This window comes from Ranitomeya variabilis, chromosome 1 (assembly GCF_051348905.1).
Source record: "Ranitomeya variabilis isolate aRanVar5 chromosome 1, aRanVar5.hap1, whole genome shotgun sequence".
In the NCBI taxonomy this organism is placed as follows: domain Eukaryota; kingdom Metazoa; phylum Chordata; class Amphibia; order Anura; family Dendrobatidae; genus Ranitomeya; species Ranitomeya variabilis.
In genome coordinates, this window is record NC_135232.1 from 763,112,879 (window position 1) to 763,133,394 (window position 20,516).

The following is a 20,516-nucleotide window of genomic DNA, read 5'->3' on the forward strand; positions in this document are numbered from 1 at the left end:
AGGACCCGCAGAAGCACTGATGATTGTATTCTACATGGGACTCTCCTGCCTGGGATGTTTTAAGCTACTTCAATAAAGTGTTTTTTTTCTGGGACGGTGAGTGCCACCTTTTTCCTTCTTTTTGCATACCCAGCGAATTGGGCTACAGTTTGGCAGCCAAAGATAACTGTATGGTGCTGCTTCGTTGCAGCGTATTGCAAATGAGTGGGGTCTTGTTTCACCCTGCAAACTACATCGTCTTACTCTGGGGTCTCAAACTCAGCTGGTTAAATAGGCCGCACATAGAAAACAATTTAATATGACGGGCCTCGTTCTTTGCTGGTTTTCATTGATGCCATTATTTTTCTAGATGACTTTTTAGTCATCTTTTCTTTTTTTGTCATGCATTTTATTCCTTTTAATGGTGTTTATCATATTGGTTACGGTACAGGGTTTCTTTTACTTAAATTTTTGCATAAAACTGCATTTTTAGTGGCCAAATATTATTCCTTTATTTTTTCATTCTTTATTTCACATTGTTCTGAAATGTTTTCTTTTTTTGACCCTTAATCTGTCCCATACATTAATGTAGTTTTACAATTCGCCCCATATAGTAATTCTGGCCCCTATCCTGTAATAATGGTCCCCCTGCACTCTGTTCTACAGTAATGCTGCCATCTTTGTCCTCTTCTTGTAACAATGGTCTTTACCTGCCATGCACATAACCAAAAATTCTTCTCAAGTGACCTCGCTCCCTCTGCGAACTGCGTCCACTTCCTTCTCCATAGCCGAGGGCTTAGCAATGCCAATGTGTGGCCATGCCGGGACGTCGATGGCCTCTGGCTGGTATTGTGGTGCAGAGAGCTGGTCTTTGCACCGCAATACATTGCAATTGAATTGCACAATCAGTTGAAAAGAGTTGATGTCTGTGACCCAGATTCGCGTTACGCAGTTGTATCAGGGGTCCTTGGGCCACACAACAGAGCCTTAGGGGCTGCATGTGGCCCTCGGGTCACGTGTTTGAGAACCCTGGTCTAACTGGATCTGACTCAGAGAGAATCGGTTACCATTTAGGATACGTGCCCTCGATCAGTAATCACTGCAGGTTGGACGCTTCAAACCCCTAGCATCTGGCTGCGACAGCATAGTGAATGGGTTTTCAAGAAATCCCATGCCCAGAGACACCCCACGGCTCACCTGTGGAGACGGACATGCGGCATGTCTCTCCAGACAGCAGCATGCCAATGTCTCTTGCAGTGACGCTAGTCTCCGCCAGAGAAATTTCACCAATAGGTTGCATTGGACGCTGTGAAGCCGCGCGATTCAGTGAACACATGCTGATTTATCTGTTTTCAATAGACGGCAGTGAACATGCGCTGCATCCAAAGCGCTGATGGTTCAGGATTGTGTGCACCCAGGATAGACCTCTTTCTGGGATTTTCAGTCCAGTAGGCGGTTCATCAGTGACGGACAGCTGTCTCTGTATGTACTCTTACACAAAGGAAGCTGTCAGTCACTGATGGAACCACCCAGGGGGCTGAAAATCCCAGAAAGGGCAGAGGATTAAATGATGAAAACACTGATTATATGAAGTCTTCTTTCACAAAACTATATACAGTACATCACAAAAGGGAGTACACCCCTCACATATTTGGTAATATTTTATTATGTTTTCATGGGACAGCACTGAGGATATGACACTCTGCTGCAATGAAAAGTAGGCAATGTACCGTTTGTATAATAGTGTTTGACATACAGCCATTAATGTCTACACTGCTGGCAACAAAAGTGAGTACACCTCTCAGTGAAAATGCCCAGTGTCAATATGTTGTGTGACCAGCATTATTTTACAGCACTTCCTTTCCTCTTGGGCATGGAGGTCACTAGGGTTTCACAGGTTTCCACTGGAATCCTCTTCCACTCCTCCATGACAACATGGTAGAGACCTTGCACTCCTCCACCTTCCATTTTTGAGGATGCCCTGCAGATCCTCAATACGGTCTAGGTCTGGTGACATGCTTTGCCAGTCTAGCAACTTTTACCCTCAGTTTCTTGAAGGGAATCTGTCACCCCAAAATTTGCCTATAAGCGAAGGCCACTGGCATCAGGGGCTTATCTACAGCATTCTGTAGATAAGCCCCTGATGTAACCTGAAAGATAAGAAAAACAAGTTAAGGTACCTTCACACTGAACAACTTAACAACGATAACGATAGCGATCCGTGACGTTGCAGCGTCCTGGATAGCGATATCGTTGTGTTTGACACGCAGCAGCGATCTGGATCCCGCTGTGATATCGCTGGTCGGAGCTAGAAGGCCAGCACCTTATTTCGTCGCTGGATCACCCGCTGACATCGCTGAGTCGGTGTGTGTGACGCGGATTCAGCGATGTCTTCACTGGTAACCAGGGTAAACAATGGGTTACTAAGGGCAGGGCCACGCTTAGTAACCCGATATTTACCCTGGTTACCATTGTAAATGTAAAAAAAAACACCAAACACTACATACTTACATTCCGGTGTCTGTCGGGTCCCCCGGCGTCCGCTTCCCTGCACTGTGTGAGCGCCGGCCGGCCGTTAAGCTAAGCAAAGCACAGCGGTGACGTCACCGCTCTGCTTTAGGGCCGGCGCTTACACAGTGCAGGGAAGCGGACGCTGGGGGACCCGACAGACACCGGAATGTAAGTATGTAGTGTTTGGGTTTTTTTACATTTACACTGGTAACCAGGGTAAACATCGGGTTACTAAGCACGGCCCTGCGCTTAGTAACCCGATGTTTACCCTGGTTACCCAGGGACTTCGGCATCGTTGGTTGCTGGAGAGCTGTCTGTGTGACAGGTCTCCAGCGACCACACAACGACGCTGCAGCGATTGGCATCGTTGTCTATATCGCTGCAGCGTCGCTTAATGTGACGGTACCTTTAGATTATACTAACTAGGGGCGGTCTGGGGCCTCCCATCTTCATACGATGACATCCTCTTCTTTGCTTCTGTCGCGGCTCCGGCGCAGGCGTACTAATTTTCCCTGTTGAGGGCAGAGTAAAGTACTGCAGTTCACAGGCACCGAGCCTCTCTGACCTTTCCCTGCGCACTGGAGTACTTTGCTCTGCCCTCAACAGGGCAGAGAACTACGCCTGTGCAGGAGCCGCAACAGAAGCAAAGAAGAGGACAATATCGTATGAAGATGGGAGGCCCCGGACCGCCCCTGGGTGAGTGTAATCTAACTTGTTTTTCTTATCTTACATGTTACATCAGGGGCTTATCTATAGCATTACAGAATGCTGTAGATAAGCCCCTGATGCCGGTGGGTTTAGCTTACAGGCAAAATTTGGGGTTACAGATTCCCTTTAAATCAGACCTGTCAGCAGGATTTTGCTCAGGAGACTACAGACCCTGTTATGTACTTCTGTGACCTGCCCCCTATTTTACATACTGCATATCATTTTGTGGGATTACAAAAAAAAAGTTGTTCAAAATGCCAGTGCTGTAGCATGATACAATGCCTAATATAAATATATACATTTATGCTTTTGTCCAATACTACTGGAGGGGGGAGAATGATCTTCATCAAAATGACGCAGATACCACCACCATTTTGATGACTAATTTTTTTTCTAACTGCATAGTATATGCAGTATGTAAACTAGGGGGCATGTCAGTGAGGGATCTGTGACCTGACATAAGCCATACAGATGAATACCTCAGCAGAGCACTGCATGAAGACCCCCACAGGCTTGGAGCACGAGCATATCATTAACTCAAAACTGAAAATAAAAGATTAACACCCACAAGACGGATATCATCACCAGGTATGATTGTAATCTGTTTACGGCGCCGACCTGACACTGTCTGTAGTTAACTGATTACAATCCTACTGACAGGTTGCTGAAATGTGAGGGGTGTACTCACTTTTTTGATAAACTGTATCAATCTACTCAGCTCCCACTGCTCTATAAGGCCTCCTTCACACATCCGTATAATACCCGTCCCAGTGTTTTGGATCGATGTGCCATACATTTTTTTTTCGGCTATGGCTTAAGAAAAATCAATTCCAAGTGTCTCCTGTATTTTGTAGACAGATACCACACACATGGACCCATAGACTTGTATTAGTCCATGTCATCCATGCTGCTGGTAAAAAAACATATGCATGGACATGTGCAGCACCATAGACTGTAATGGGTACATGTGGTATTCTTGAAAAAAGCGGATGGCACACGGACATGTGGAGGAGGCCTAACATGGTGTCTCCAGATTGCACTGCATTTTCATGGTGACAGGTTCCCTTTAATTAGGCTTCCTTGTTGCGGTATCTTGTGACCCCATTCACATCATTATGCTGCATTGTAGGAGCAGAAAACAGCCATCTTTGACTAAGGGTACCGTCTCACAAAACGATTTACCAACGATCACGACCAGCGATACGACATGGCCGTGATCGTTGGTAAGTCGTTGTGTGGTCGCTGGAGAGCTGTCACACAGACAGCTCTCCAGCGACCAGCGATGCCGAAGTCCCCGGGTAACCAGGGTAAACATCGGGTTACTAAGCGCAGGGCCGCGCTTAGTAACCCGATGTTTACCCTGGTTACCATCGTAATTGTAAAAAAAACAAACAGTACATACTCACATTCCGTTGTCCGTCAGGTCCCTTGCCGTCTGCTTCCCGCACTGACTGACTGCCGGCCGTAAAGTGAAAGCAGAGCACAGCGGTGACGTCACCGCTGTGCTCTGCTTTACGGCCGGCACTCAGTCAGTGCGGGAAGCTGAAGGCGAGGGACGTGACACCGGAATGTGAGTATGTACTGTTTTTTTTTTACATTTACGATGGTAACAGGGTAAACATCGGGTTACTAAGCGCGGCCCTGCGCTTAGTAACCCGATGTTTACCCTGGTTACAAGCGAACGCATCGCTGGATCGGTGTCACACACACCGATCCAGCGATGACAGCGGGAGATCCAGCGACGAAAGAAAGTTCCAAACGATCTGCTACGACGTACGATTCTCAGCGGGGTCCCTGATCGCTGCTGCGTGTCAGACACAGCGATATCGTATGGATATCGCTGGAACGTCACGGATCGTGCCGTCGTAGCGACAAAAGTGCCACTGTGAGACGGTACCCTAAGTGACTAAAGTCACTGTGTAGCCCCAGCCTAAGTGATTGATTATTTTAAAGCATCACTCCAGCTTTTTTTTTTTTTAATTTTTTTTTATGTATTGCATCGTTGGAGTGGCGATTTAAATGTAAGTCCCTTGCCCCCGTCATATACTCACCCTCTGGTATCATCACGGTTTTTCAGTGCTACTCTGGTCCTGCGGGCCTCATCTTGTGACAGTAGCATCTGATTGGCTGGAAGTCAGAAGCTATGTTACAAGCTCTCAATACAAGTCTATGAGCACTGGATCAAGGCTCTCATAGACTTGTATTGAAAAGTGATCTCCGTGCAGATCCATGAAATACTGGAGCTTGCCGGCATGCCACCTTTCACCGGAGACAGATTTGAGCGGCTGTGGAAGCAGATGAAAATGCCGCAACTTAAGTATGGGGCAGGAGGCTTACATTTAAATCACCTTAACCCCTTAGTGACAAAGCCAATTTGCAGCTCAATGACCAGGCCAATTTTTACAATTCTGACCACTGTCACTTTGAGGTTATAAATCTGGAACGCTTTAACGGATCCCGCTGATTCTGAGGCTGTTTTTTGTGACATATTGTGCTTAATGTTAGTGGTTAAATTTATTCGATATTGCATTTATTTATGAAAAAAACGGAAATATGGCACATTTTTTAAATTTTGCAATTTTCAAACTTTGAAGTTTTATGCCTTTAAGGCTGTGTGCCCACGTTGCGGTTTTTGTGTTTCTGCGTTTTTTGCCGCAGCGGAAACGATAAAAAAAAAACGCATTCCCATGCAATCCTATGGGATTCCGAACGTGCTGTGCCCATACCTGATTTTCCTGCTGCGGAATCGCATAGTGGTAAATTCCGCAGCATGTTCATTATTTCTGCGGATTCCGCCTCCATAGCATTGCATTGAAACGCTCACTTTACGCATGTGGCTATGCCCACTATGCGTAAAGTGAGCGCTTAATGTGCGGATGGTAACCAGGATCTGGAGGAGAGGAGACTATTCTCCAGGCCCTGGGATCCATTTTCATGTAAAAAAAATAATTAAAATAAAAAATAGGGATATTCTTACCTTCATCACCCCCATAGTTAGGGAAAAATAATAAAATTGTAAAAAATTTATTTATTTCCATTTTCCCATTAGGGTAAGGGCTAGGGTTGGGGTTAGGGCTAGGGTTAGGGCTGGGGTTGGGGTAAGGGTTTGTTAGAATTGGGGGGTTTCCACTGTTTAGGCACATCAGGGGCTCTCCAAACGCGACATGGCGTCCGATCTCCATTCCAGCCAATTCTGCGTTGAAAAACTAAAACAGTGCTCCTTCCCTTCCGAGTCCTCCCGTGCGCCCAAACAGTGGTTCCCCCCCACATATGGGGTATCAGCGTTCTCAGGACAAATTGGACAACAACTTTTGGGGTCCAATTTGTCCTGTTACCCTTGGGAAGATAAAAATTTGGGGGCTAAAATATCATTTTCGTGGAAAAAAATATTTTTTATTTTCACGGCTCTGCGTTATAGACCGTAGTGAAACACTTGTTGGTTCAAAGTTCTCACAACACATCTAGATAAGTTCTTTGGGGGGTCTAGTTTCCAATATGGGGTCACTTGTGGGGGGTTTCTACTGTTTAGGTACATCAGGGGCTCTGCAAATGCAACGTGACGCCTGCAGACCATTCCATCAAAGTCTGCATTCCAAACGGCGCTCCTTCACTTCCGAGCTCTCCAGTGTGCCCAAACAGTGATTCCCCCCCACCCCCACATATGGGGCATCAGCATACTCAGGACAAATTGCACAACAACTTTTGGGGTCCAATTTATCCTGTTACACTTGGGAAAATAAAAAATTTGGGGCGAAAAGATCATTTTTTGTGAAAAAAAATGATTTTTTTGTTTTTTACGGCTCTACATTATAAACTTCTGTGAAGCACTTGGAGGTTCAAAGTGCTCACCACACATCTAGATTAGTTCCTTAGAGGGTCTACTTTCCAAAATGGTGTCACTTGTGGGGGGTTTCAATGTTTAGGCACATCAGGGGCTCTCCAAACGCAACATGGCGTCCAATCTCAATTCCAGCAAATTTTGCATTGAAAAGTCAAATGGCGTTCCTTCCCTTCCGAGCTCTGCCATGTGCCCAAACAATGGTTTACCCCAACATATGGGGTATCAGCGTACTCAGGACAAATTGTACAACGACTTTTGTGGTCCAATTTCTCCTGTTACCCTTGGTAAAATAAAACAAACTGGATCTGAAGTCAAAATTTTGTGAAAAAAAAAAGTTAAATGTTCAATTTTTTTTAAACATTCCAAAATTGCTATGAAGCACCTGAAGGGTTAATAAACTTTTTGAATGTGGTTTTGAGTACCTTGAGGGGTGCAGTTATTAGAATGGTGTCACTTTGGGCATTTTCTGTCATATAGACCCCTCAAAGTCACTTCAAGTGTGAGGTGGTCCCTAAAAAAAATGGTTTTGCAAATTTTGTTGCAAAAATGAGAAATCGCTTGTCAACTTTTAACCCTTATAACTCCCTAACAAAAAAAAATTGTTTCCAAAATTGTGCTGATGTAAAGCATACATGTGGGAAATGTTGTTTATTAACTATATTATGTGATATAACTCTCTAATTTAACCCCTTTCTGCCAGCTGACGGAATAGTACGTCAGCTGGCAGATCCTCTGCTTTGAGGTGGGCTCCGGCGGTGAGCCCACCTCAAAGCCACGACATATCAGCTGTTTTGTACAGCTGACATGTGCGCGCAATGAGCGCGAGCGGAATCGCGATCTGCCCGCGCCCGTTAACTAGTTAAATGCCGCCGTCAAGCGCGGACAGCGTCATTTAACTAGCGCTCCCAGCCGCGCGGCCGGAGGTGCTCGCACCGCTTACCCCCGTCACATGATCAGGGGTCAGCGGTGCATTGCCATAACAACCAGAGGTCTCTGAGACCTCTATGGTTGTTGATGGTCGATTGCTTTGAGCACCACCCTGTGGTCGGCGCTCAAAGTACACCTGGATTTCTGCTACATAGAGGTGATCTGTACTTCACCTCTATGTAGCAGAGCTGATCGAGTTGTGCATGCTTCTAGCCTCCTATGGAGGCTATTGAAGCATGCCAAAATTTTTAAAAAAGTGTTTAAAAATATAAAAAAAATATATAAAAGTTCAAATCACCCCCCTTTCGCCCCAATCAAAATAAAACAATGAAAAAAAAAAATCAAACATACACACATTTGGTATCGCCGCATTCATAATCACCCGATCTATCAATTAAAACAAAGTATTAACCTGACCGCTAAATGGCGCAGCGAGAAAAACGCCAAAATTACGTTTTTTTGGTCGCCGCGACATTGCATTAAAATGCAATAACGGGCGATCAAAAGATCGTATCTACACCAAAATGGTAGCATTAAAAACGCCAGCTTGGCACACAAAAAATAAGCCCTCACCTGACCCCAGATCACGAAAATTGGAGACGCTACGGGTATCGGAAAATCAAGCAAATTTTTTATTTATTTTTTTAGCAAACTTTAGAATTTTTTTTTCACCACTTAGATAAAAAATAACCTAGACATGTTAGGTGTCTATGAACTCGTAATGACCTGGAGAATCATAATAGCTGGTCAGTTTTAGCATTTAGTGAACCTAGCAAAAAAGCCAAACAAAAAACAAGTGTGAGATTGCACTTTTTTTGCAATTTCATTACACTTGGAATTTTTTTTCCCGTTTTCTGTTACCATGGCATGGTAAAACCAATGGTATTGTTCAAAAGTACATCTCGTCCTGCAAAAAATAAGCCCTCACATGGCCAAATTGACGGAAAAATAAAAAAGTTATAGCTCTGGGAAGGAGGGGAGCAAAAAACGGATAAAGCTCCGGGGGTGAAGGGTTAAAATTGCTACATTTTCACAATTTTAAACAAATTTCCGTTTTTTTCACAAATAAATGCAAGTCATATCGAAGAAGTTTTACCACTATCATAAAGTACAATATGTCACGAGAAAACAATGTCAGAATCACCAGGATCTGTTGAAGCGTTTCAGAGTTATGACCTCCTAAAGTGACAGTGGTCAGAATTGTAAAAATTGGCCCGGTCACTTAGGTGAAAACAGGCTTCGGGGTGAAGGGGTTAAGATTTATTTATTCTGGCACTTCAGTATTTGTTTTTTGTGTTTCTTTATTGTTCCATATAAATGTTGAATTCAATAAGTTGTAATTTGAAAAGAAAAAAGGAAGGAACTCACACAAACATAAAATCAGATGATTCAAAAGATTATTTAAAAAAAAAAAAAAAAAAAAAATTTGATAGGTCCCAAGTTGAATCCCTGTACAAATATAACCAAATAAATTTTTACTTTTGGCATGCTTCCATAGTTTCCATGGGAGGCTAGAAGCTGCCACAACTTGATCAGCTCTGCTACATAGAGGCTATGCTCAGATCGCCTCTATGTAACAGAATTACAGACTTGCTATGAGCGCCGACCACAGGGTGGTCCTCATAGCAATGCAATGCCGATGCAACGATGACCCCTGATTATGTGACGGGGATCACCGGTGCACGCATTTCCGGCCAAATGGCTGGAAGCGCTTGTTAAATGCTGCTGTCAGTTTGACAACGGCATTTAAATAGTTAATAGGAGCTGGTGGATTGCGATTCCACCTGCGCCTATTTCTGGCACATGTCAGCTACTTTGAACAGCTGGCATGTCCCGGCTTTGATGCGGGCTCACCGCCGGAGCCCACATCAAAGCGGGGAATACTGCCGTCGGACATACTATTCTTTCCAATGGCAGTAAGGGGTTAAGTACCCTTAATGATCGCCGCTAAAAGGCATGTTGGCGGTCATTAAGGGGTTAAGTTATCCGATTTGGAAAATAAATCCAGTACCAAAACTAAGAACTAACTTGTCTGGTGGTCACATTTCAGAAGTGTCTTATATTTCATTTTCTCTCTCTTCAGAGCTACTGTTTGCCCCAACCACATATAGGGTATTTTCGGACTTTGGAAAAATTGTGTAACGCGCTGAAGGGCTGCCTGTGCTACATATTACTACCTGTGAAACGTTTGGGGCTAAACATTTCATTGGGAAGAATGTCATTTTCCATTTTTGCAAGAAGTTAAAAATATTATGCACCAGTTGATATCAAATAACAATAAAGAAACTCAGTGCTGTGGTTGGCCACCGCGATGGCACCCCTTCCTCTGATACTCTGCTCACTGTCCATATACATAGAGCTGTGGTGTGGGGGGGATTTGCTTTCTCCGCTCTGCTTCATCCTAAAAACTGTCACAACTGCTGCACTCCGTAAACTAAGTGATATATTGTTGGAATTGGGCTCACTTACCCTATATTATGCTGCGATCAGATTAAGTAGCATAAAAACCTGCTGATCAATTCCCTTTAAAGAACAAAAATCACATCTTTTTCATTATAAAATTGTTCTGCAGACTTTTTCCTGCAGCGCGTGGATGAAAATGAATAATCTCCTCCACAGTGCGGGGTTTGTAAAACGGATGTGACTGTACCGTTACAGTGGGCTAACTCCGCCATTCTCAGTAACTGCGCTCTAGCACGCTCTGTGTGAATAGGGTTTGCAGTATGTGGCTTCGGCAGATGGCTAGCAGGTGTCTCTATAACGTCCATGTGAGAAATATCTAAGGCCATGTGTCTCTGATTAGGAAATGGCAGTGTTTTGGACGCTTTGCATTTCCGCTGCATCCAAAACGCTGCTTTTTAATTACACAGATAAATCCGCATGATTCAAAGAACACATGGATTTACCTAATGACTGGCTATGGGTGAGTCTCCGCTGTAGATAATTGACATGCTGCGGCGGCTCTTAAACCTGCACTGCGGGTGAGTCTACACAGCGGTAAATAGAGGCACAGTGGGCAGGGGATTGCTATAAATCCCATCCACTGTACTTGTATACAATGCAGCTTTTTGGGAAAAGCGCTGCTATTCTGAATTGTGGGTGCATACCAAAAGGATTCAGCAATAAATTGCACATGCATAGTTAGAGGATGACTTTTCAATTGTTAATGTGTGCACATTTCTTGTAGGTTAATGGCCCAGATGGTATACTACAGAATGGCACAGTGGATGATGGGGTGGGAAAAACAAGTCAGCTGCTGGGTGAGCTGAACTTTGAGGAAGATGAAGAAGACACCTATTACACCAAGGACCTTCCGGTGCATGCCTGCAGGTAGGTGTACTGTGTTCTCGCGCTACATCACCTGATACTGTTAACATTAACTACCGGTATTCCTTTCCATTTTCATGGATCCAGTTAGTTTTCATGTATTTTATTTAGGCTTTTTATTATTTTTCTTAACGGATAAACCCAAACCAGTTACCACATGTTATGTATGTTCCATGCACATTCTTCTAGGACTTCCAGGAAAGCCTCAAAGTAAAAGGAGACCAAAATCTTAAAACCCTTCTCAAATACATTGGAAAATTCGAGAAAGTAGGAAATTACATTTCATGGAAAAAAAAAAAAAAAAAGCTGTGGACCTTTTTTAAAGGAGTAACTAGAGTGAGCTGTCCTGTCTCTGGGTCTGTGCATAGGTTGCAGTTTTCTGTTTTTGTTGCTTTTGTTTCTTTCTGCACAGATGTGTCACAAAAAGGAAGAGTTTCATAGTGCCAGCAAAGTGAACAAGAATCCTGAAGTCTTGGGCAGACATTGCTTATTTGTGACTTGCAAATGTAAATCTGTGCATGTCAATTCTTTCTGCATTTTTGCTGCATTTTTCACCATACTAGTGAGTGGGGTAAAAATTGGCAACAAAAATGCACGTATTTTATGCAACATTTTTCCTTCCAAAAGATGCAAAAATTTGTGCTGCAAATACTTAAAGGGGTTGTCCACTATCCACAACCCTTTAAATAAAATAAAACCTGCTTATACTCGCATTCCATGCCGGAGCCGGTCCCACGGTGTCTGCACTTGCTCGCCCTGGGGCTCTCGTTTTGTGATACATGACCCTAGCGCACAATTATGTATCGCGGTCTCCGCCTACTTACGGATTGAACATGAGGAGGAGGTCAAATCAGCTGCAGCCCGGACTTCCTCTTCATGTTCAGTCTGTGCCTAGGTGGGGACAGTGACTCCAATGCTGATGAGGCGCTGGGTCACTGTTCCCACCTATGTATGGATTGAACACGAAGAGGTAGTCAGGGCTGCAGCACGCGAGCCCCAACACCACTATAATGGCACCTTCATGGGAGGCAAGTATGAGCTTTTATGCTGTCTGGGCCAAACATTTAGTTCAAGAAGGGGTGGTAGTAGTAGTGGACAATCCCTTTAACGTGTGCACATAGCCTCATTGGTTAGAATTGGAGTCTACAAAGGGGAGAACACACACACCTTTTTCTGAAACATTACTGTATATGGCAGGTACCATTTAGGTTCAGTCAGGAAAACTTCTCATGGTAGATTGCCTTTAATTTTAATACAACTCTAAAGCAAATCCAAGTTTTAAATCTAGTACATGTCTTTTCTTCTCCAGCTATTGTGGCATTCATGATCCTGCTTGTGTGGTCTACTGCAATACAAGCAAAAAATGGTTCTGCAATGGGCGTGGGAACACCTCTGGCAGGTAGGTGACTAATATCATTGGTCTATCTGGTTTTCATTTCATTGTCCTTGGAAATCACGGAAACATTGACTTTTCTTATTTTAGTATTAAAGGGGTACTCTGAAGAGATAAAAATGTTTGTACTGGCCCTGCCCTAAAGATGAGTGATGAGCTTTCCAGCGCAGTTATATCATCTTTATAAGCCTTGTAATTCTGTGTGACAGGATCTGCTCCTCCTGTCTGAGTCAGTACATCCTACTCCAAGTGCTGCCCCTCGCTGTAAGGAACAGTCAGTCTGAGAAGTGTCTGCCGAGATACAGCTATTACGCACACTGTCTGCAGACTTATCAATTTAGACCGGACTTAAGTGCAAATACAATGCACTCTCCCTTATTGTATGCCCACCCACCATGCACATTAGAGAAATCCTCCAAACATGCTGATTTCAGTGTGATTAGTTTTCCATCTAGTGTGTGACTTTTCCCTGCTAGATGGTGTCTGAGGGGCATAAGGATCCTGCCTCTTAAAATTCAGCTATAAATACTTTCAGTATCCAGGAGAAAGCAGCTGCCAGAGGAGTCTTGCACCGACTGTCAGAGGGTTCATGAACTCTTGGCTGAACGTTTCTGCATATGGGGCGGTCTGGATATATACGCCAGTCGAACAATCGTTGAGCCGCCTGCCATCTAATGTGCATGTCCATCTTTGTCATCAGATGGTCTTAACCCAATACCGACATCCACAGTACATGCACAGAGCAAAGCTTTGCCTGCGACTATTAACCAGCTAAATGCCGCTGTCTGTCTCTGAAAGTGGCATTAACATTGTGACGGCAAAGGGGCATGTTATTCTACGCTTCCATTGGTGCCCCTTTGATGTGTTCACAAGGTGCTGATCAGTTGCTATGGCTCCTGAGGTTCTGCTGATGTCCTCACAAATCTACATTTAAACCCAACCTGTGGACAGGCTTAAAAAGGAGAGTATGGTTTTCACCATATGTAGCAATACTATGGTACTTCTGTGTAGTAGAAGCGATCGGACGATCACAGGATCAACTAATTATTATTTTTTTTAACCAAGTTGTAATAGCCCATTTTATCGCATTAAAAAAAGACGTGATATCGCCGTGTCCATAAAAGTCCAATCTGGATATAAAGTTAATTAACCCGCTTGATAAACACTGCAAGCAGAAAAGAATTTAAAACTGAAAAATTGCAGGTTTTTTTTTTGTCACCGCAGCAACACAACAAATGATGTAACAAGCATTTAAAATGTCATATATATTCCAAAATTGTGCCAATAGAAAACGTGATCTTGCCCCGCAAAAAACAAGCCATCACACAGCTCCATCAACTGAAAACGTTATTGGTCTTGGAAAATGGCAACACAATAAAAAATGTACCATAAAGTTCGGATTAGAAGGCACCCCTATTTCCCCCACTAATTTGGGAGGAAAATGGGGGTGCATCTAAAAACCAGAATGTAGCCTACGGGGTTTGGGATGGGGCAGCTGCGGTGGTGTATGGTCACAAAAGTCAGGATCGCTGCATCAGGAGGCTGGCTGCAGGAGTGGGGTGATGCTGTGGGCCCAGGGCTGGAAGGAGGGGGTGTCCTGGCGGTGCCAGGCTGCGGGGCCCTGAGCTTTCAGAAAATACCGGCGGTGAGCGGAGTCCATGCACTTGCCAGATGTGAGCTTTCAGCATATGTGAGAGTGAGATCTCTGCTCCGGAGTAGCTTGCTGACTCCGCTCATCGACTTCAGAAAGCCCAGAGCCTGCAGCCTCGCACCGCCAGGAGACCCCCCTCATCCCAGCCCAGGGCCCACCTGTGACCCCGTGCTGCCGCCCTCCCTCTCTCCTGGTAAGCGACTGTAAATTCAGATGCACCTTTGTTTAATTGTAAAATAAATAGATACTTTTCCTATTTTCCTCCCCAGTTTTGGGATGTCTTTTAATTTGCAAAATATGGTAGTTTTTATTTTGATATGGACAATGATGCCTGGTCATTTTTACCACAGTGTATGCTGTAAAGACATTTCAGCAAAAAACAATGTCAGAATTGCATTTGTTCTTCTCAAGTTTAATGCACTTGAAATTTTCTCCCATTTTCCATGGTGTCATTCAAAAGTACTATTGTCCTGCCAAAAACATTCCCTATGAGGACAGAAAAATAAGACTCTGGCTCTTGGAAGATGGGGAGGAAAAATTGAAAATACAAAAATGGAAATTGGCCTTGTGGGTAGGGACTAAGGAACGCTGCAGGCCGAAGTGCAGGAAACCTGTATGCTGAGCATTAGGACAGTACATGCAGGGCCATGTCACCACGCTGCACCCCATATACTCCGGGTTTCTCTTGAATCCGTGTAAAGGGCTAGGAGGAATATTTTTACTCCATTGTAAAATGTTAATCGACCTTGGTGAGGGGTCCCCACCAGTCTGATTTTCAGCACCTATCCTAGCGGTAGGCCATTGGTATAGGAAACAAGGAAAACCCCTTTAATACAATATTGTGATTTTACTTTCCAGCCACATTGTGAATCATCTCGTAAGAGCGAAGTGTAAAGAGGTGACTCTGCATAAGGATGGCCCACTTGGCGAGACAGTGCTGGAATGCTACAATTGCGGCTGCCGTAATGTATTTCTCCTGGGATTCATTCCGGCTAAGGCAGATTCTGTTGTTGTGCTCCTCTGCAGGTCAGTATTGTTCTTTCGAAGGCTTCTATTGGTTGGCGACTGACCAAACTTGTGTGATTTGCTTATTTGTGACCCTTTTAGGCCATGTGCACACACTCCGTTTGTGGTCAGTATTTTACATCAGTATTTGTAAGCCAAAACCAGGAGTGGGAAATAGAAACATGTCACCACTTCTGCATTTATCACCACTCCTGGTTTTGGCTTACAAATACTGATGTAAAATACTGACCAAATGCTGAACATGTGAACATGACTTTAGAGTTGCAATTTGACTGGGTAAAAAAGCAGCCTGTGACCAAATACTGTGCTGCAGTGCCCCCATGTCGTTAGCTGACAGCCATCTGATGCAGTGTCGTAACACAAAATTATGATCACATGGCCAGAGCCGCTGTGTAAGCCCAGTCCTAACTCACATATTCCTCCTTTTATTCTTTACTTCGCAAGCTTGTGAGTAAGCAACTTTCAGTTTTGTCGTACATAAGAGTTTGAGTTTGATGGGGTTTGCGTTGTAGTGTTAATACCCACACACTCTTCAAAGGTGTTCTCTCACCTGGTGAAAATTAACCAGATTCTGCTCTTATTTTATTCCTGCTGCTCTCAAGTATTCATTCTTTTTTATTTTCAAATCTATATAACTCCAGTTCAGGAGGGCATACTTTTTTTTTTATTTCATCTGAACATGTGTGTCTTATAATTCTGGAGCTCCCCCACCATTATTCTTAGAAAATATCAGCAAAGTAAAATAAGACCGATGAATAACTACTGAGATGCGTTGACATGCAAGAGTTTTGCACTGTGTGAGAAGTGTCAGATTTTCAGCTCCAAATTGCACCGGAATACTTGTCTAGTATTGTCGTACTTACACATGGTTAATCAGCTGCTCTCTACCTACCATTACACCCCCTACCACTTGCTGTCAGTAGAAAATGGAGTGCAGTACACATGGAGTTATTTCAGGTGGTGTTTTTTCCACTGCACAACTTCTGTTCCTGTTTTTTTTTCTTTTCTTTTTTTTTTTTTTTTTACTAAAACGGAGCATATTTTAAGTTCAAATTGATTGCCAGAATTAAGATGGTTGGATGCACTTTTCCCAGGTCCATTGTGGCTTTGTTTGGCTGTGCATGGTATTCAGATTGGTTTTACTTTTTTGTTTCTTCCACCAAGCAAGTAGAAGTTTGAATAAAAATCAAACCATTATGGTAAAGTTAAGATGTTACTACATACACTCCCCACTTGCATTTTACTATTCGTTTTGTTTTCGTAGGCAACCATGTGCAAGTCAGAGCAGTTTAAAGGACATTAACTGGGACAGTTCCCAGTGGCAGCCCCTTATTCAGGACCGTTGCTTCCTCTCATGGCTGGTGAAGATCCCCTCTGAACAAGAGCAGCTGAGAGCTCGCCAAATTACTGCTCAGCAAATAAACAAACTGGAAGAGTTGTGGAAGGTAATGTTGTTGGACCTGCTGGATCTATGACCTAGTTTCTTCTAAAATGTATTTATGGGTATTCTAACACACGGAGCTCTTAGGCCAGATTTATTCCTTTTAGAGGAAATCAAGAAAACTTTGGAAAGAATTATTGGAAAGAATTGGTCCTCTTTACTCTCAATGTAATTCACCTTACATAGAAGTTGGTTGTCCTCATACTGCTCTCCTGGAATATTTTGGTAAGGATCCCGGAGATTCAATGTATTAAAAATTATTTGTGTACTTTTAGGAAAACCCTTCAGCTACATTGGAGGATCTGGAGAAGCCTGGTGTTGATGAAGAACCACAGCATGTTTTACTTCGGTATGAAGATGCTTACCAGTACCAAAATATATTTGGCCCTCTTGTTAAACTCGAAGCTGACTATGACAAAAAGCTGAAGGAATCTCAGGTGGGTAGCTTCTCTGCACAGCCTTCAGCTGCGATTTAATGTATTAGTCACATGTGGCGATATGTTTATTTTCTAGGTTAAGTAACAGCCCGACCTTCTCTGGCGAGTTTTTATTATTACTCTTTTGTAATTTCCCCTTCTTTCAATAGCAATAGTGTAATGTCATGTGAAGTTGTCATTCTCATTCAGAAAAAAAACAAAAAACATTCACTTTTGCTATACAATGTCCTGAAAGAATATGTAAATATTCCCAGTGGGATGAAATGGTGAAAGTCAATTCGGCCATTGTTTTATTGGGGATTTCTTTCTACAGCATTCATTGTATGGTAATATTGACCTGGAAACCTGATTCTCCACATTGGGACCATTGTGGCAATACCACTAAAGAGGTGATAAACCTACCTTGTTCTGTCACCTTGAGAATGTAAAAATGTATATACGCCAGTGTTAATATTATCAAACAAAATGTTAGCTGATCATAGGCATTCAGTATTTGGTCAGTATTTTACAACAGTAGTAGTGAAAAAAAAATAAAAAATTAGAGGATTAATCAGAGGAAGAGTATAATAGAAACACGTGGACCAGTTGTGTATTTATCACCCACTCCTGGGTTTGTCTTACTAATAGTGACCAAATACTGCCTAGTGACCATCGCCATAGAGTGGGAATAGCACTGCGATCTTTATTTTGAAGGTTTCCTTTCCCCAACAGGGTTTGATTGGTGGATTAGAATATCAGTATTCCTGTTAATTGTTGACCGCGATCATGTGGTTCCTAAAATTATGACTCTTTGGATTAATATTAGAACCTGTAATTCCAGAAAATGTGTGTTTTCACTTGCAAAAGCAAATATTAGATCCCCATTGAACCTGGGATGTATAGTTTTACTTAAATGTGTGGCTCATAGTCCACCAGGTGACCTTCTTAAAATACGGTAACCCTTGTTGTATTGCACAGTCGTTCATCTGCTAGAGAAAAGTTTAAAAGCACATCTTAGGATAACATGTTGAGGGGCATGGCCAACAACCTCCGCACAAAGCCTCTATAATTTCAAGTCTGACATTTAGCTGGAGTAGATTTGTGAGTCGCACAAGGGAGATGTGCCAAGTTCACTAGTGATATCAGGAAATTCATTATGATGTGCCAGTCTTGGTAAATCCAGTACATATATGGCTTGGGGTGCACTGCTGAAAGCAAGACGTCTTGGTACGGCTGTCTCCGTTGTTCCCTGTGCAACCACAAAGTCCAGGTTGACAGTTGAGCATTATACCGATATTCCTATCCATCCAATGTATGGTGGCAGGGAAAGGATACCTCTGAAAGAACTAGTTAAATTGCTGGGGTGGGACTGTGTGAGCAAACTCAGGACTGTGGAGTTGGTCTGTATAAAACTCAGACTTTTAAAATATCTAATAAATTGGGTTCAGTAGTACAATGCAAGATTTGCTGTAAATGTTTTCATAATTTGGGAAAGTTATGAGATGTCCTATAAATGTCTGTTCCTGATCCAAGGATCTCTGCTTTTAGTTGCAATGAATCTGTAGTGCTGCGGAGTTGGACTTTGGGGTTACCGACTCCACAGCCCTGCGAGCAGTCTAGATATCTGTGTATTTATCGTTTCTGATAGATATGCACAGGAGGAGTTTATTAATCCCTTATAGAATTGCATATGGTTAATAATATTGCAATTTGGAAAATGTGACTTTACATTTTTCTAGACACAGGATAATATAACAGTGCGATGGGACCTTGGCCTCAACAAGAAGAGAATTGCTTATTTCACTTTGCCAAAAACGGATTCCGGTAATGTAAACTTCTTATTGATTGTTTTACTAAAACGCAGCTAACCTAGTTGTTTGACTGTTAGGCCAATGCATTTTCTATTTGGCTTGTACTTCTGCAGCATGCGGAGCATTACGTGCTCATTGGCTAGTGAATTCCATGAGGTCTATACCTCTCCAAACACACTGCCCCTAGCCATCCATCAGGTTGCTTTTGGGGAAGTAAAGTGCATAACAGTGAGAATAGCTTTGCTAGGGAATGAACAAATGGGTAGATCTTGCTTACTGTTCAGTGCTTAACCTCTTCACCCCGAAACCTGTTTTCTCCTTCCTGACCAGGCCAATTTTTATAATTCTAACCACTGTCCCTTTGAGGTTATAACTCTATAATTCTTCAACAGATCCCACTGATTCTGACATTGTTTTCTCGTGACATATTGTACTTCACGATAGTGGTAAAATTACTTTGATATGACTTGCGTTTATTTGTTAAAAACAGAAATTTGACGAAAATCCTTAATTTAGCAATTTTCAGAATGCTAATTTTTATACCCTTAAATCAGTCATATCACACAAAATAGTTAATAAATAACATTTCCCACATGTCCATTTTACATCAGCACAGTGTTCTAAACAAAAGTGTTTTTTGTTTTTTTTTAGGAAGTTAAAAGGGTTAAAAGTTGAACAGCAAAACTATTTTTTTTAGGGACCACCTCACATTTCAAGTGACTTTGAGGGGTCTATATGACAGAAAATTCCCAAACATGACACTATTCTAAAAACTGCACCCCTCAAGGTACTCAAAACCACATTCAAGAAGTTTATTAACCCTTCCAGTACTTCACAGAAACTAATGGAATGTGGAAGGAAAAAATAAACATTTATTTTTCTTTCACAAATTTTCCTTTAGACCTAATTTTTTATTTTCTCAAGGGTAACAGGAGAAAATAGACCATACAGATTATATTATACTCACCCAGGGGCGGTCCCGCTGCGGTCCGGTCCGATGGGCGTCGTGATCCGGGTCCAGCTCCTCCCATCTTCATTCCATGACGTCCTCTTCTTGTCTTCTTTCCGCGGCTCCGGCGCAGGCGTACTTTGTCTGCCTTGTTGGGCAGAGCAAAGTACTGCAGTGCGCAGGCGCCGGGCCTCTCTGACCTTTCCCAGCGCCTGCGCACTGCAGTACTTTGCTCTGCCCTCAACAGGTCAGACAAAGTACGCCTGTGCCGGAGCCGCAACGTCAAGACAAGAAGAGGACGTCATCGTATTAAGATAGGAGGTGCTGGAATCGGATCGCGACGCCCATCGGACCGGACCAGCAGCAAGAACGCCCCTGGGTGAGTATAATCTAACGACCTTTATTTCTCATCTTTCAGGATACACCGGGGGCTTATCTACAGCATTACAGAATGCCGGTGGGCTTAGATAAGATACGATTTTTGGGGTGACAGGTTCCCTTTAAGCCTAATAACTTCCAAAAATAAAATTGTTTCA

General features: G+C 43.1%; 1 protein-coding gene across 2 annotated transcripts in view; it reads left to right on the top strand.

The window, feature by feature from the left end:
- The window catches only part of UPF1 (UPF1 RNA helicase and ATPase), a 101,774-nt gene that overhangs the window by 19,555 nt on the left and 61,703 nt on the right, over positions 1–20,516 (top strand). Inside the window, exons 2-7 of one of the 2 annotated variants that reach the window (XM_077271693.1) lie at positions 11,154–11,296; positions 12,603–12,692; positions 15,196–15,363; positions 16,628–16,808; positions 17,080–17,241; positions 18,960–19,044. In XM_077271693.1, coding sequence (XP_077127808.1) covers positions 11,154–11,296; positions 12,603–12,692; positions 15,196–15,363; positions 16,628–16,808; positions 17,080–17,241; positions 18,960–19,044 — 829 coding nt within the window. The remainder of the gene's footprint in view (positions 1–11,153; positions 11,297–12,602; positions 12,693–15,195; positions 15,364–16,627; positions 16,809–17,079; positions 17,242–18,959; positions 19,045–20,516) is intronic. The other variant, XM_077271696.1, reaches the window with a different exon arrangement.